General features: G+C 42.0%; 1 protein-coding gene across 7 annotated transcripts in view; it reads right to left on the bottom strand.

Annotated features, from left to right (window-relative positions):
• Positions 1-17,102, bottom strand: part of CAMSAP2 (calmodulin regulated spectrin associated protein family member 2) — a 171,284-nt gene that overhangs the window by 29,944 nt on the left and 124,238 nt on the right. For all 7 annotated transcript variants that reach the window (XM_073356781.1, XM_073356785.1, XM_073356783.1 and 4 more), the window contains 2 exons: positions 3,349-3,442; positions 2,126-2,219 (listed from right to left, as the gene is read on the bottom strand). In XM_073356781.1, the coding sequence (XP_073212882.1) occupies positions 2,126-2,219; positions 3,349-3,442 (188 nt within the window). The remainder of the gene's footprint in view (positions 1-2,125; positions 2,220-3,348; positions 3,443-17,102) is intronic.

Genomic DNA, 17,102 nt, shown 5'->3' with positions numbered 1-17,102 from the left:
CAGAATAAGACTTAGGATTGAGCGGGCGTGTAGGCTCTAAAGTTTTACACTGTTATGTTTTCGAGTGCAGTTATGTAACCAAAAAAAAATCTGCGTTTGTAAGTTACACTTTCACGATAAAGAGATTGCACTTCAGTACTTCTATGGGGTGAACTGAAAAAAACTATTTCTTTTGTTTATCATTTTTACAGTGCATATATTTGTAATAAAAAATAATAATATAAAGTGAGCACTGTGCACTTTGTATTCTGTGTTGTAATTGAAATCAATATTGAAAATGTAGAAAAACATCAAAATATCGTGATTAATTTTTAAAATCACGATTAATTTTTTTGAGTTAATCGCGTGAGTTAACTGCAATTAATTGACAGCCCTATTTTTAATATCAACAAAAGCAAAACATATTTAGTGAACACACTACTCTGGACTCCCACTCTTTCACAATGTTAGGATTTCCTCATAATAAACTATGCCACATTTTGATTTTGCCTCAGTTAAGAATTCATGACTCTAACAGCTAGTATAAAGATGTGCCACTGTGAGACCAGCATTTGGTCTTTTCTGTATTTTTCCTTTCACTTCACTTTCTTCATAATGTTTAGAAATAACCACTTTGGATTTCAGGAAAACAAGCTCTTTTCTTGGCCTCATATATGCTGAACAAAGTTTAACATAGTTCAACGATGGCTGCCAGGCAGAAAAAGTCATGCCTGAGATTTTCTCCCTATTTCTTCAGTCATCATAATTTCTGTGTGTTAGTCTGTCTAAATTCCCTTCTGCTATAATTAATCTACCTGTTACCACCAGAAGTAGCATTATAAATGGTTTTCTAAAGGCACCCATCACACCAATATATAGGTGCACTACCAGTATGACAAGGAAAAGGCTTTATCCTTTTTCCATCTCCAAGAATGTGATCTCTAGTACTTCAAGAGGCTCTTCCATTGAAGCATTCATTCCTCTTCTTTGAATGGCTAGTTCTAAGGGCAAGTTTACACTACAGCGGGGATCGATGCTCTGAGACTGATCCAACAGCGGTTGACTTAGTGGGTCTAGTAAAGACCCACCAAATCGACTGCAGATTGCTCTCCAGTCGACCCCTGTACTCTACCCGTGATGAGAAGAGTAAGGTAAGTCGACGGGAGATTTACTCCTGTTGACTCACCACGATGTAGACCCAGTGGTAGGTAACTCGACCTGAAGTACGTCGACTCCAGCTGTGGTATTCATGTAGCTGAAGTTGTGTAGCATAGGTCGACTTACAGCGGTAGTGTAGACATAGCCTAAGTAACTATTTTAAGTGCAAATATTGCAAGAACACTAAAAAGCAACAAAAACAATTGGTTATTTTACATAGCATCTTACTGGGACAAGCTGTGAAGCCTGATAACATACATGCAAGTTTTGGGGCTGCTGGAGTTGAACACACTGACTGGTTTGCATGTTGAATCTCCAGATTCAAGGGTTCCTTGTGGTACAGTATGTTAGCGCACTGGTGACAGAGTTCAAATCCTCTATATTGTAGATCACAAGCAAATCAGAGTTTATTATTTCCATTCTGGTCTCCACTGTACAGAAGATGATGAATTGCAAACTCTCTGAATGGGCCCAATCCTATGAGGTGCTAAGTAGATTCAGTTCCCGCTGACTTAAATGAGAGTTGAGTACCTTCATGACTTGCAGGACTGAGAGATTATGAAAAAGTGAAGCCCAGAACCGGAAATGCAGATAATGAATCTCATTGATGAGGCACCCGCTCAGAGCTATGTGGGGCAGGCTTCCATATTACAAGCAATTCTGGTTCTAGTCAGAACTATTAGTCTGCACTTTCATAACTAAATTTATTTTCAGAATTTAACAAGGTTTCTCAATCTTTTCATATGTATTCTTACACAGAATGAAAAGGAATCAGTGGGACCAGGTTCAGAAAATTCTGTAATAGTTGCTAGCAGTCTTTTGCTTTATGTTTACAGAATCATGTATAAGAAATTTGGCTTCACCTATTATTTGGTAATAGACCCTCTGGACATTTCAAGAAAGGACATCAGAAAATAATCAAATATTTGTGCTTGATTTGAGTGGAAGGGAGAGAAATATAAAACGGTACAAAAGAAACTGATATTACCTGGTTATAAAGTCAGAACCACGTGAACTATCCATATAGTTTCTTCTATTAGCATTCAAAATAGGAACAGAAGATGCATCTTTCACAGGTTCAGCTGCAAAATAGAAGACAAAACCTCCACATTATTTTAGTTTATCATGCAGTTCAAAACCTTATCAACAAAGCTGGCTGAAATATTCTGAAGTAATTTTTATTCCATAAGCTTACACAAGTAAGTTTTAATTTTTTCAATTTTTTAAATGAAAAGTGTTCTTTTTTTTTTCTTAGCCCCTCTCCTCTCCCCTTTTCCCCATTTTGCCACTGAAAAGGGAGAGAGGAAGAATAGGAGGCACAAAGAAATGCTGATAAATCAAAAAACTGAAAAAGCCACCAAGTATTTTGTTTTCTGAGGAAAATTTTAAGAGGAAAAAAATGATTTTTGCAAGTTTTTCATTTTGAAATATTTGGGCTACATCATAACTTAGTTAGCACCATTTAAAATTATTTTTTCCAGATGTTTTGTTTATTATACAATATATGCATAAAAATATTAAGGCAGTAAAAGCCTACACAACAGAACTGTGATCCCAGGTGCCAGTGCTGAGACCATGGTACTATAGCACATAATTCTTGCCTTGCCTCCACAGTCTCTAAAAGGTCTGCCTGAGAGGCAGATTTATCAATCTGAAAAATTGCTGAAGAAAGATTGTGCCTGAAATGATTTTTGCTATGCAGGTGCAGAGTTTTGTCATTCCTCCCTGTAGTTGTTTGATCTGTTCACCACTCTGCTCTGAGTACTTTCACTTTTGTGTCTCTTTCTCACCAATAAAATATTATATGGGTCAAATTCTGCACTCAGGTATGTCTACAAAATCCCACTGCGTTTACAGGGTTTTCACAGATTATAAATGAGTGGAATTTAAGGCTTATCTAGATTACACCAATGTATTTACAGCTAAGCAAATTTTCCTGGTCTAGGGAAGACTTTAATCATCATGTCTGTTGATGATGTATGAGAAGGAAGAGGAATCTGCCTCTCAGCTTTGTTGAGAAATACATTCAAATTTCATACAAGGAAGGTTTCCTGTTTACAGTGTCACTTTTCAGCTCTTTAAGGGGCTGGTCTGTAGCCAAGCTCTGTGAACTGAATTGTAGATTAAATCTGTTTACACTATAGAAACCTGAACTCTATAGGGCTTGTACAGCACTGGTTAACATGAAATCAAAAACAAATACTTTGTTACCTTGGGGATTAATGACAACACGAGGCTGTACAAATGATGGCTTCACCACTTCAAACCACCAGAAAAGTTCTGCCATGAACACCAAATAATTACTCTACAAGAAATCAAGGAAATTTAGGTAAAGATAAAACCATACAAATCTTAATCCTAAATATAATAATCATATAACATTCAGAAAATGTCTCTGTATTTTGTCCAGTCTTCATTAGCAAATCTGTTAAACTACTTAGATGGTCAGATCAGCAGTGTATATATGTATAATAGGCTGGCAGCACAACCTATTATTAAGGTTGCCTGACAGTTCCCATTATAAGACCCTGCTTATAACTTTACCAAACTCTGTCTGGATTGAATTTTTCCATGCTGAATTTTCCTCAGGCTGAATTTTCCTGGAAAGTTTTAGCCAAAACAGTTCTCAGACATTTCTGAGAATGAGACTATTGAAAAATATTTTGTTTTGCCCATGTTAAAAAATTCTGGTGACCTTTTTTTTAGACCTCTCTAGCGCTTTCGTTCTTGAAGCAAGGACTTGAAAATTTGCAGGTGGTGGTCTTTGTGTCAGGGATGTGCCTTTTGGTTTCTCCTTGGAATTCCACTCAACTGTGGCGAAGTTACAGGCTTCTTGAAAAATCAGTTAGCATATGCTCATTAGAGACTTGCTAGAGTGTTGCAGCTAAAAGCTGTGAAGATTCCATCTACACTGGGGAATGCTGCAGTTCAGGGATGAGCAGAATATTCCCTGCAACTGCAGATTGGGCCTGCTGCAAGTATGTGCTTCAACTGGGCACTGGAACATTGAGCAAAGAGCTTGTCGATTTTGTGCTCTCAGTGTCCCCCCCCTCCCCCACCCCTTGCTGGAGCATGGAAGAGGAAACTGCCTGAATCGAATATGGAAGGGACAAGAGCCACACTGGAGAGAGCAGTGGAGGGACAAGGAAGGACACATGGCTGGTGTGGTGGAGAGACTGGGACTGGCTAGGGAAGGAGACTGGGATTGCAAGACAGTTGGATTGAAACTGGGACTGGGAAATGGAGGGGCAGCAGATTCATAGATTTCAAGTCTAGAAATCACCATTACATAATGTAGTCTGATCTCAGGGGAGACTGGGAACCCAGGAGGGAAATGGGGGTGGAGGTTCTGGGAGCCAGAGATGAGTGGTTTCAGAGTAGCAGCCGTGTTAGTCTGTATCCATAAAGAGAAAAGGAGTACTTGTGGCACCTTAGAGACTAACAAATTTATTAGAGCATAAACTTTCATGAGCTACAGCTCACTTCAGATTGAGATTGGATGAGTAGCTGGTGGGAAAGGCTGGGAACCAGTGGGGCAAAAGGAAGAGGAAGTGGACAGGGAGGGGGACAACTGGGACTTATCTAGACTGGAGAAAGAGATTGGGACAAAGAGCTGGGGGAAAGACGACTGGATGAGGAGCCCAGGGCGGGAGACTGGGAGCCAGTTTGGACAGGGAATGTACTTGGGCAGGCAGGCAGGCAAAGAGAAACAGACTGGACAAGGAGCTGGGATGGGGGCAAACTAGGACTGACAGACAAGGAGACTGGGGACAAAGAGCTGGGGAGAGGAGAAATAAAACTGGGAATAGCTAGACAAAAAGCTCATGGAATTGTGGGTGGAGGGCAGTCAAGCTTGGCAAGGGGAGAGGGAACAAGCAGAAGTGTCTCCTCCAGCGTCTGGAATGGAATCCATGATTTCTGAGTCTGACCATTCCTTTGCTACCAGCAAATCGTGAAACACACTGGCAAAGTATCTTATCTTCCCCACTCCGCAATGCTGCTCTACACAGATTATGACAACCCACTATTGCTGTAAGCTATTCCATTCGTGGCAGATGTCTGTGCAGTGAATCTAAAGGTTCCAACCTGATGACCCACCTGACACCTGATGGAATATGTTTTCAGTTTGCTTTGTTGAAAAGCTAGGAAATCACACAGACACACCTCTATGTTAAAAGAAATTAAGGTTGTGAAGTCAAACACTCAAAAGTTAGGAAATGCCAGAACTAAGATTATAGAGAAAATAATTTAAAAATAGTTAAAAATTCCATGTTTTCCTTTTAATTGCAGTGGTAGGATTGTTTATTATAATTTTACAAATGAAACTAAAAAGCAGCAGGACCACTCACTGTATTATAGAAATAATAAAAGTGGTACATCTATTAATGAGATCAACATTTTACCATAGACATAAGGCCACTTCACACACAAACCACATACATGTAATGAGTTTTCAGAGCTTAAAAGGATGCTTTGGGTGTAAATCAGCAAAATTATTTTTTTGAAAGTTTTGTTTTGTAAACATTTACATTGTTTTATCTACAGGCAACTTTCAGATAATTTGTACAAATAGATTTATAGAGCACGCTTTGCAAAAAGACTTGGCAAATGTCAATTCATGCATTGCTTTTCTTTTTTCACAAGCAATTAATCCATGCCTCATATATACATATATATCTGTCATCATATAAACTGACCACAAGATGTCAGTGTAGGGAAAAGCGAAGCCATCATCTTAGTATTTGGGTGCTCTGTGAATCTGTAATTTGGGATGATTATTCTTATGTTCTTCTGGTTATTAATTTCTGAGAAGCATCACAGCGCACTGGTTGCAACCCTGCTAGCACATCACATGATAGTGTACCTAATTTCTTCTTTGGGACTTTTTTTGCGTTTTTTTGGTTAATACCTACTGCAGAGTGAAGATAAAGAGGAGCACTATATTCTTGGTTGATAACTTTCAGACATGACACTGGATTATTATTTTTAACTATTATAGCTAAAAGGAGTTGTGTGCCCAAATGCTCAATCCAGCACCACTGGGGTCAATGGGAGTTCAGTGCCAGGGGTATTTTAATTTATTATTATTAATAGCACCAAGTGCCCCTTCTTTGGCCTCAAATCCTCAATTCTCTAGAAAACTTTTCATTTGAGTTTTATCCTTGCATTTTTGCTACCACTCCAACTTTCCGAGTCAGGCATATAAGCCTACTCTGCTGATTCCCAAGCCCTTGACAGAAACATTTTACAGACCACAGTGCGAGTTCCACTACAATAAATTGTACTTTTGGGAATATAACTGTAGTATCAGACACTATGAGTAACTATTTCTACTGTGTCTTTTGTACCACATTCCACGGACAGTACTTTTACCATGGCTGGCTGTTTGTATGTAAGTAAACCAAAGGTTAAGATAGGTTCAAAAGCACGTTGTTCTTTACAGGTAATGTATAGCCTATAAATCCTGGATAAAATTTTCAAAAGTGCCTAGGTCCTATTTTCTAAAGAAATTTAAGACACTTAGGAGCCTAAATTGCATTGAAAGCCAATGGGACTCAGGCTCCTAAGTGCTTCAATTATATTTGAAAATGGGGCTTAGGCACCTCTGAAAATGTTTACCCCTTAAAGCCATTGAAGTAATTGCAAACACTGTTCAAAAGATTGAGGATATTTTCATTATTCAAACAAGAACAGTTTGGTTATTTGTCTTGAAATTAATACAACAAAAATTTAAAGCAATGCTAATGAAACAAAGGATTTGTGTATTGATCATAGTCTGATATGAAAGTATTCATAAACATCTGAGTGAGTATATTTTGATCTTTAAGCAAATACTCAGCTTAAAAGGAAGAATCTGTAGTCTACCCTGTATTCATTAATAAAGACATCCAAAATGCAGGGCTTTTTGTCAAGGAATGGACAACCTCAGGAGGAATGTTGAATTCAAATTTAGATACAGAGTGTCCTTGTTATTTGACTGTGTATTTAACTATGGAGAGACAAGGTGGGCGAGGTTATATTTTTGGTTGGACCAACTTCTGTCGGTGAAAGAGACAAGCTTTCGAGCCCCTGATAGCTCTTTAAGACTTCAGTCTTCTTCAGCCTTGAAGAAGAGCTCTGTGTGGCTCGAAAGCTTGTCTCTCTCACCAACAGAAGTTGGTCCAATAAAAGATATTTCCTTGCCCACCTTGTCTTTCTAATATCCTGGGACCGACATGGCTACCACTACACTGCATTCAAACTCTGATGTCTAACAGCTCACTTGAGCACACAATATTTGGATTTATGCATGCAAATTAGGGACCCAAATTAAAAATGATGCCCCATAGTATGACTCACATCCTTGTATCACCATTTCACTAGCAAGTTGCTAATTTTATATAGCCTTTAAAATATCATATTCTGAGGAAGCCATGATTCTTGTCTCATTGAAAAATTTATTAGTTAAATTGTGGGGAGGGAGGGGGAATCAGAAAAAAAAAACAGTCAATTAGGACAGAAGTCTAAATAGAATATCATTTTAATTCACAAAGAAATGTGCTCACACTACACAATGACTGCAAACGTTCAAATAACATGAGAATATCTTAAAGAAAACAATTCAAATACAAAATCATCTAACAGCATATGGGACAGCCTATTTCTCCACCTGGCAGTTGACTTTAAAAAGACTGGTAGCTTGATTTTTCAATTTTGAATACCCTTGGCTTCATGGTTTTGGGGATCAATGTGAAAATCTCATGCGGTGACCCCGTGGCTTCTTTATATTGGGTTGTGGTAAAGTGAATGAGAAGGAGAACATCACAAGTGATCTGGTGCGGCATGTAGAAGAATGCACATATTGATATTTGAGATTCTTCTCTGAGAGTTCCCGGTATTAAGACAGTCTGATGACAAATCATGCTTAATAAACAGTCAGTTTTTTGTACAGCATATTAACAAAAGTGAAGGCAGTCTGTTAGTATAGAACTACATCAGGAAAATATGGAATTATAGCTGCTGCCTTATCTTCCAGCACCTGGGACAAAATATGACTTCCGGTGCTTATTAACATAAAAATAAGCAGCATCCTCATACTCTCCCAGATACAGTTTAATAACTGCAGTTGAAAGTTGACACATCATTCAAACCATATGGAGAAAGACATGTTAACTTAATGGTACATTCAAACTCTTTAAAGTTGTTTCAGGATATATCTTCACTGCAGAATTAACTTGGGCTCTTATTTGGGTGTTGTCTCTAATTTGGCTCCCACCCACACATAAAAACCTCTGTCCTGAGTTTGGGGTGATTTTAATCCAGGCTAGCCATTTTATCTGGGGCTATAGGCTAACGCCCAAGTGCTGGTTTCATTCAAACTAGTAACCTGCACACTTTGCGGTGGGGATGCAGGCTAAATCACTTGAATGTTGACAGTCCTCTGATGTATCCCACAATTCCCCCAATGAGTGCAGAAGGGCACACAAGTTATTCCATTGTTTACTGGGAATAAATTATACAATGGCTCACCTTATTGAAGCACTAAAAACCACTGGATCTATCCAGAAGTCCTAGCAACACACACAAGTGCAACTATTAATAGTAAGAACAGAGTAACTAGTGGCTGCTCACAACCCGGGTTAGGAAAACCCAATGCTCAGATTTGGGAGCTGATCACAAGTGTTAAACTGAAAGCTGTTCACACACCTCACCACAGAATAAAAAGGTTCAGTGGCCAACAGCTGAGCCAGATGTTGTCATAGTTATGTACAAACTACAAATATTATTAGAAAAAAGCCCTGTCTTTCCATTCAGCATGATAATTAAATGAAGGAAAAATTATACTGAAATCTTTTCCATTGAAGAAAAGTGTTCTATTCAGCAATTCTGGGTTAGTATAGGTTATCTTTTGGACTCTAACACACACTAGAGGAAAAATCAGACCTAAAGTTTCAAAATAAATATGATTTTCTTACTTGGATAATTTCTGCACCAGGGATAAAACCCCAACTCCTACCTTGCAGATACACATTTTTACGGTAAATTAAAATGTCAGTTATTTTCCTAGTGATAGTTTTGCCCTCATTTGGAAGAGCCTTATAAGTTAAGTACTTACATTTTTATATACTGAAATATTGTATGAACATATTGTGAAGAACTCAAATGTTATGTCTGTAAATATTTTCTGTTGTGGGGGGGTTGCAGTACTGCTACCCTTACTTCTGCATGGCTGCTGGCAGCGGCACTGCCTTTAGAGTTGAGCAGCTGGAGAGTGGCGGCTGCTGGCCAGGAGCCCAGTTCTGAGGGCAGAGCCGCTGCCAGCAGAAGCAAGGATGGCATGGTATGGAATTGCCACCCTTACTTCTGTGCTACTGCTGGTGGGGCACCACATTCAAAGCCAGGTGCCCAGCCACCAGCCGCTGGTCTCCAGCTGCCCAGATCTGAAGGCAGTGCAGAAGTAAGGGTGGCAATACCGCGCCCCCCCTAAAATAACCTTGTGACCCCCCACCTCTACTCCCCCGCAACTCCCTTTTGGGTCAGGGTCCCCAATTTGAGAAATGCTGGTCTCCACTGTGAAATCTGTATAGTATAGGGTAAGAGCACACAAAAGACCAGATTTCACAGGTCCGTGATGTATTTTTATTGGCCAAGAATTTGGTAGGGCCTTAGCTATGGGTGAATCTTACAACTGGGAACTCTAGCCATCTGCACTGAGGAATCGTCAACAAAAGGACTCAAGACTCTTCATGTTCTGCTCTCTTCTCCAGGAAAATGAGTGATGCAAATGGATTCCTCCCATAAGCTGAGTTTGTAGCTCAGAACACATGGCAGGAGGGGGAAAAAACCTGAACCAAAGCAACTAGGTATCTCTATGCTGCTTGGACTCTCGGTGGGGAAGAGAGGTGGAGGACAGGGCCAAGGTTTTGCTAGGCAGAAGCAAGATATCCTCAGCTGCTAAGCCTGTGTTAACCCTAAAGGCCAAATAGAGCTTGCTGATTTATAGAAACCTAAATTACCTTTTGAAACCCAAGACTAAAGCCTCATCTACACTATTTGGTTAGATGTCCGAACTGTGGAAGCGTCTTCACTTAAATTTGGCTCCCACCAACATAAGTGCCTCTCGATGCTGATTTAGTAACACCATCTCCCTGAGCAGCGAAGAGTCACAGTTGACATAATTAAGTCGACAGAGTGTCTGTGTGCACACTAAGGTTGCCAGCCCTCCCAGATTGGCCATGACTCTCCCGGAATTGGAATCGATCTCCTGGTAGCTGCTGAAACCAATCTGGGAAATTTTAATAGGCCGCTAAAAGTCTGGTTGGTGGCACAGTGGGGCTACAGCAGGCTCCCTACCTGTCCTGGCTCTGCGCAGCTCCTGGAAGCGACTGGCATATCCAGCTCCTAGGCGCAGGGGCAGCCTGGGGTCTCCACGCACTGCCCCTGCCCTGTGTACCGACTTTGCAGCTCCCATTGGCCAGGAACCGCGGCCAATTAAAGCTGCATAGGTGGTGCCTGAAGGCAGGGGCAGTGCACAGAGCCATCTGGCCGTCCCTGAGCCTAGGAGCCGGACATGCCGATCGCTTCTGAGAGCCACCCGAGGTAAGAGTGGCCCTGCCAGAGCTTGCACCCCTTACCCTCTCCCACATCCCAACCCCCTACCCCATTCTCCTCCCTCACCCGAACTCCCTCTCAGAGCCCGCACCCTCAGCCCCCTCCCGCACCCCAATCCCCGGCCCCAGTCCTGAGCTGCTGCCCACACCCAAACTCTCTCCCAGAGCCCACACCCCCTCCTACATCCCAACCCCCAGACCCAGGCTCAGCCCAGAGTCCCCTCCCTCACCCCAAACTCCTCAGCCCAAAGGCCGCACTCCCACCCCCTGCCCCGGCCCTGTGAAAATGAGCGAGTGAGTGAGGGTGGGGGAGAGCGAGCGACAGAGGGAGGGGGGATGGAGGGGACAGGGGAAGGGGCAGGGAAGGGCAGGGCAAGGATGTTTGGGTTTCTGCGATTAGACAGTTGGCAACCCTAGTGGACACTGCATTGCTTACATCAACTGTTATTGGCCTCCAGGAGCAATCCCCCAATCCTCCACACTGACAATACAAATCGATACAAGCACTCCTGGTGAGAACACGCACCACCGACACAAGGAGCCAAATGTGCACAGACACAAACACTTTAATAACTGTGGTGGCTGTACGCCAATGTAAGTTAGGTCGACATAATTTAGTAGAGAAGACATGGCCTAAGTCATTTGTTTGCTCTGTCTGCTTGCTTTAATCTTGTAATTAACTCTCTATTTCTTTTCCTATGTAATAAGTCTTCATATAGTTTACTATAGGATTGGCTACAAGCAGTGGCTTTGGTGTGAGACCTAAAGTGCAATTGACCTGGGGTGATTGGCCCTTTGGGATCAGAAGTAATCTGAATATTGGTGTGATTCTTGATGTAAGGGACCATCTATCACAGAGATAAGCTCACGTGGGTGGCAAGACACGCCCGAGTACCCAAGGGGGCTGTCTTTGACTCTGTGTGAAGGCTGTTATAGTGCCTGAGGAATTTGCACTTGATGCAGTTGGTTGACAAAATCTAAGTTTAGAACTCACAACCAATCAGGGATTTGTATCCTTGTTTCTAACAGTCTGCCCTGAGGTGAGCTGTAGCTCACGAAAGCTTATGCTCAAATAAATTTGTTAGTCTCTAAGGTGCCACAAGTACTCCTTTTCTTTTTGCGGATACAGACTAACACGGCTGCTACTCTTAAACCTGCCCTGAGGTTGTCACTCATGCTCTTGCCTCACTGCTGAGAGCATTACTCCCACAACCAAGCTTTTGGCTGCTTTTTATCATCTGCATGCTAATCTACAGTTAGTGCAGAAGCATGACATCATCTTAATGATGATTCATAACTGTGCTCTGAACACATTTCAGACTGGTTCAAAAATTACTTAACACTAGATGGTAGACTTGCAGCTGTAAACATTTGGGTTGATAGCTCTACTCTCTCATTTTCTAAACGATTCTGACCTTAGTTACTTCTTTTCCCTTCTTGACATTTCATGCCTACCTAAAGGCTATTAATTAACTTGATGATATAAAAATTAGTTTATTTTTAACTTTTGATAGAGTACAATGAAATAATCCTACTGTTCAGATATAGTAGTCAGCGTAAATGAGTACAAGTTTCTATACAAAAATCTACTAATTGCATTTCCTGCTTCTGTATAAAAGGCAAATAATGTAACGGTGGTTTTTATGGTTCAGCAAAATTTACATAAACAATCCTTTATGTTTCCTTTAGAATCTCTTTATTTCCCACACACAGTTTTAGGATTAAGATTAATTTTAAAGAATCCATATACTTAAGGCATTACATGTCAGTAAATTTCACATATTGCCCAGAAATAGTTTGACTAATCTTAATGTTTATAGAGAATCTTGGATGTCTTAATATTTATTAATTTTGGAATTACATATTTAAAAATTAAATATTTTAAATTGCACATTTCTTTTATAACCAAGCTTCAATCAACTTGTGTTCCGGAGGGAAAGTAGCCAGATGCAAACATAATCAGTCTTTCAAAAGCTATTCATGTAAAAATACATATTAACGAGCAGCCTCAAATTCAAGTAGATAGTTAATATGATCATACAACAGAGAGATTCAAAAACAGAGTGAAAGGGGTGAGAGTTGAGGTGTTTCAAACATTCTGTGGAGAAGGCCAAATTACATTTTTAATTATGGACTGTGGGCTTGGACTACAATGTTAGGCCCAATATACCACTTAGATCAGGGGTGGGCAAACTTTTTGGCCTGAGGGCCACATTGGGGTTACAAAACTGTATAAAGGGCCAGGTAGGGAAGGCTGTACCTCCCCAAACAGCCTGGCCCCCGTCCTCTATACACCCCTACCACTTCCCACCCCTGACTGCCTACCTCAGAACCCTCCACCCATCCAATCCCCCTGCTCCTTGTCTCCTGACCGCCCCATCCTGGGACCCCCCGCCCCATGACAGGCCCCCCCGGGACTCCCACCCCCTATCCAACCCCCCTGCTCCCTGACTGCTCCAACCCCTATCCATACCCCCATCCCCGGACAGGCCCCCCGGGACTCCCACGCCTTTCCAACCCCCACCCCCCATTCCCCATCCCCTGACCAGTCCCCCAGAACCTCCGCCCCATCCAACTGCCCCCTGACAGGCCCCCCAGGACTCCCACACCTATCCAACCACGCCCTGCTCCCTGCCCCCTGACTATCCCCCGGGACCTGCCGGCCCCGACCTCGGCCCCCTTACCATGCCACTCAGAGCAGCATGTTTGGAGCTGCGCCGCCCAGGCAGAGCCAGACACGCTGCCACGCAGCCCTGCAAGAGCGCGTGGCGGCATGGCTGTAGGGGAGGAGGGACAGCAGGGGGAAAGCTGGGGGCTAGCCTCCCCAGCCAGGAGCTCAAGGGCCAAGCAGGACGGTCCCGCGGGCCGCTGTAGTTTGCCCACCTCTGACGTAGATCAACAGTAGTTCTCCCACTGACATCAGAAGGAGAGTTGTACTAAGACAGAGGATAGAACATGGCCCTTATGTAGCAACACAACTATTAGGATTCATCTACACTGCAAACTTTTAAAGTATGAACATGATTTTGAGCCACTGAGGGCATGTCCATATGGAGACTTAGCGCATGGCAAACCAGGGCATGACTGTACAAGGCTCTAGCTTGCTGCACAGTATGTCACAGCAGGGTCCTCACAGCGACTTAGCATGTAGCAAGCTAGTGTGCGATAGATTTACATTCATGTGCCACCCACTATGTCTCTGTATGGACAAGCCCTGAGTTAGATGACATGATGCTGAACATGTTTTTTTTACTGGTTAGCAAGTCAGTCAGCATTACGTCAGGAAACTCAATTATTCAAAACTGTATTCAAATACAAATGAGCCCTTAGATACGGTTACTGCTGCATTTAACATTGCTTAGTGGGAAAAACTGATTCCACGACTGCTATTTCTGCCCTTTGCTTATCTGGCCTTTTGTGCATGCAATTACTCACTTTGCATGCTTAATTTAGTAATTACATGCAGAAATAAGGCATCCATTTCATGTGTGCGACTTCACATCTAAATTATTTGAAGATCTGCTCCATATTAGATTTCAGACCTAATATCCTGTTTAGATGACTGAGAGGAGTTCAGACCTTTCATAACTGTTCCAGGCTAAGACAATGTTAAATCATTTCACATTCAGAAGGTTGACTTCACAACATAAAGCTTCCACTCTGTTGGATCTGAACAAGTCAAGTAGGTCAGAAACATTTAAGATTCCCGATTTAAGAATATATTCTCTAAGGCCTGGTCTACACTAGGAAATTAGGTTGGTATAACTACATTGCTCAAGGGTGTGAAAAATCCACACTCCTGAACAACCCAGTTAAACCAACCTAATCCCTAGAGTAGCAGTGATACGTAGACAAGTGAATTCTCCCATCAACCTAGCTGCTGCCTCTCAGGGAGGTGGATTACTGGCGCTGACAGGAGAAGCCCTCCCGTTGGCGTGGTAGTGTCTTCACTGAAGCACTACAGTGGTGCACTAAGTGGTGCAGCTTACGTGTAGATAAGCCCTAAGACTCTACTAGAAGGAACAACAGTAGTAAAGGAAATAGGCTTCATATAATGCCAAAAACTAGACTAGTTGACCCAAAATGTCTTTTCCACTCATACTATGTACAAATATGATTCTTTTAGTAATACCTTTAACATGTCTCACCTGCCAGATGGGACATGTGATCTTTCGTAAGAGATCAAACATGTCTCCACTGATATATTCTTAGTATTAATTAGGCTAGGAAGCGCAAATTGTAGGATGCCTTAAACTCAACCAAGTTGACAACACTACATGGTAAGTAGAGATTTTTCTGTGACAGTTTAAGCGTTACCTGTAAAGGTTTTCTGTAAATTTTCACACCTGCATGGAATCATTCTTCTACCAGGTGGAACATGTGTCTGTGAGAAGACATAATGAGAGCTTCCCCTTTTTGCCTCTTTTCCAGATCAAAGTGATTTCCCAGATAAGAGTAAAGAAAAATATGAGAAAACCATCACAGGAGAAAACAGCTTGTAGGAGGTGGGGGGAGGGGGAGAGAGAAAAAGGGCAACCTGACATAATCAAACTTTGCTAAGAAGAAAAGAGACCCAAACACTGCTATTCTTGCTGGTTTCTTGTTTGATGGAAGGGTTGATCCTGACTAGGATAGGAATTTTTAGGAAAAAATACTTATTCCACTATCTGATTATTTTTTATTCCTCACCACTTCACCAGATTTTACCTACTATCTTTGTGTCTCAAAGTAAATCACCCAGTACCTACTGGTCCACTGTGTAGTGCCTTAAACATCCATGGAACATACTCAGATATCTTCTGCAACATCACTAGCCATTACCTTTGTGAGTGTGCTGTGATGATCTTTTGGAATGGGGGAGGGAAAAGGATGTCTTTTTTCTTGGCTTCATATGCTCCAACTACTTCATAATTAATCCATCTGGAAATGGTGTCTTTAGAAGCCAACGTGCCTTTTATACTGTAAGTAAGCTAAACAAATAACTATCTGCTGAATCACTTGAAATGCAGTACAATGTGTACACACCATAAAACACTTTGGATGTTTAGTCACTGATGCCTACTATTTGTTTGACTTGGTTTCTATGATTGTTGATATCAGAGACAGAAGTGGTCACTACCTTCTTGGTTAAGTCAGACTCTGAATTCTTATTTCACACATATTCATGATCCACCTTGTCTTTGTGTAACTGAAGGATGCAATGTGCACACTAATGTAACCCAAAGTACACAGTTTCGACCTGACAAGCTTCAAGAGAAATAGGGTATAAGCTACTCCCTGTGCTCCTTTATTTATTTTAAATTAGAGATCATTTTCCATTGTTCTCAGCCAACCAGCTAGAGGAACTGCAGTCTTATGGGATAGGAACTTGATGACGGTGACTCTGATGCCCCTTAGGTAAGCAGTGAAGTTATCTGAGAACTGTTTGGGCAGACTGTAAGTCTGGCATGTGTTAGAAGTGGGTGGTGGGAATCTTTGAAATCAGTTAACTCTCAGGATATGTCTTCACTGCAATATAAGTCCAGGCTTAGTACGACTCAAGTCAGCTGACCTGTGTTAGAGAACCCTGGACTTGAGCATCCACATTGCATTTTAACCCTACGTTAAGACTTTTCTAATCCTTGCTTGAACTTAGGGCTCTAGTGTCCACACTGCAATGAGCAAACCCAAGCCAAAGTAATCTTATCCCAGAGACCCTAGTGCTCCTCCGCCAACCCTGAAATGTGGCCACTCTAGCCTAAACCGTGGTGCACTGTGGGAAAACTTTACTGCCTGCCCTGTACCTTGCCAGGAAGGCAGTTTGCTTTGCAAAAGGTTTGATCAATTTGCTCTCCGTTGCAAATCCAGGAGGCTGTCTGATAATGTGCTTGCAGATTGTTGATCAGAAGAGACTGGGTTAATGCTGACCTGAGCTGCTGCCATTTGCCAAGGGGAGGGGAACGGCTTCCGTTTTCATTACAGTGGATTGAAGACTTTTGAGAGAGAGAGAATAAAGGAAGTTGTCCCAGGGAATTGTGGAATACTTCCAGGTGACTCCCGGGACCTCAGGCAAGCGGAGCTGCATCTCTACTGCAAAGCAATAGGGCTTGGATCCTGATTCTTGGATTAACTCAAGCTCAGACCCTCCAGTCCTGCAGGGCCCTGGGACCCTGGATTAGCGCAACTGCAGTGTAGATACAAGGGGAGTTAGGCATGAGCCCAGGCTCAAGCACAGGCTCACACTGCAGTGTAGACATACCTTCAGTAACTGAACATGACACAATTCTGAGTCCTCAGGCTTCATGGGGTATCACAGAAAAAGTCAGCCACAAGGGAGAACTGTTCTGGCGTCCAAAATGTAAATTAAGCACAAGGCTCTTCTACTTAGTTCTTCTC

This window comes from Lepidochelys kempii, chromosome 8 (assembly GCF_965140265.1).
Source record: "Lepidochelys kempii isolate rLepKem1 chromosome 8, rLepKem1.hap2, whole genome shotgun sequence".
Taxonomy (NCBI): domain Eukaryota; kingdom Metazoa; phylum Chordata; order Testudines; family Cheloniidae; genus Lepidochelys; species Lepidochelys kempii.
The sequence above is the reverse complement of the archived record's forward strand: the minus strand, read 5'-3'. Positions and strand labels throughout refer to the sequence as shown.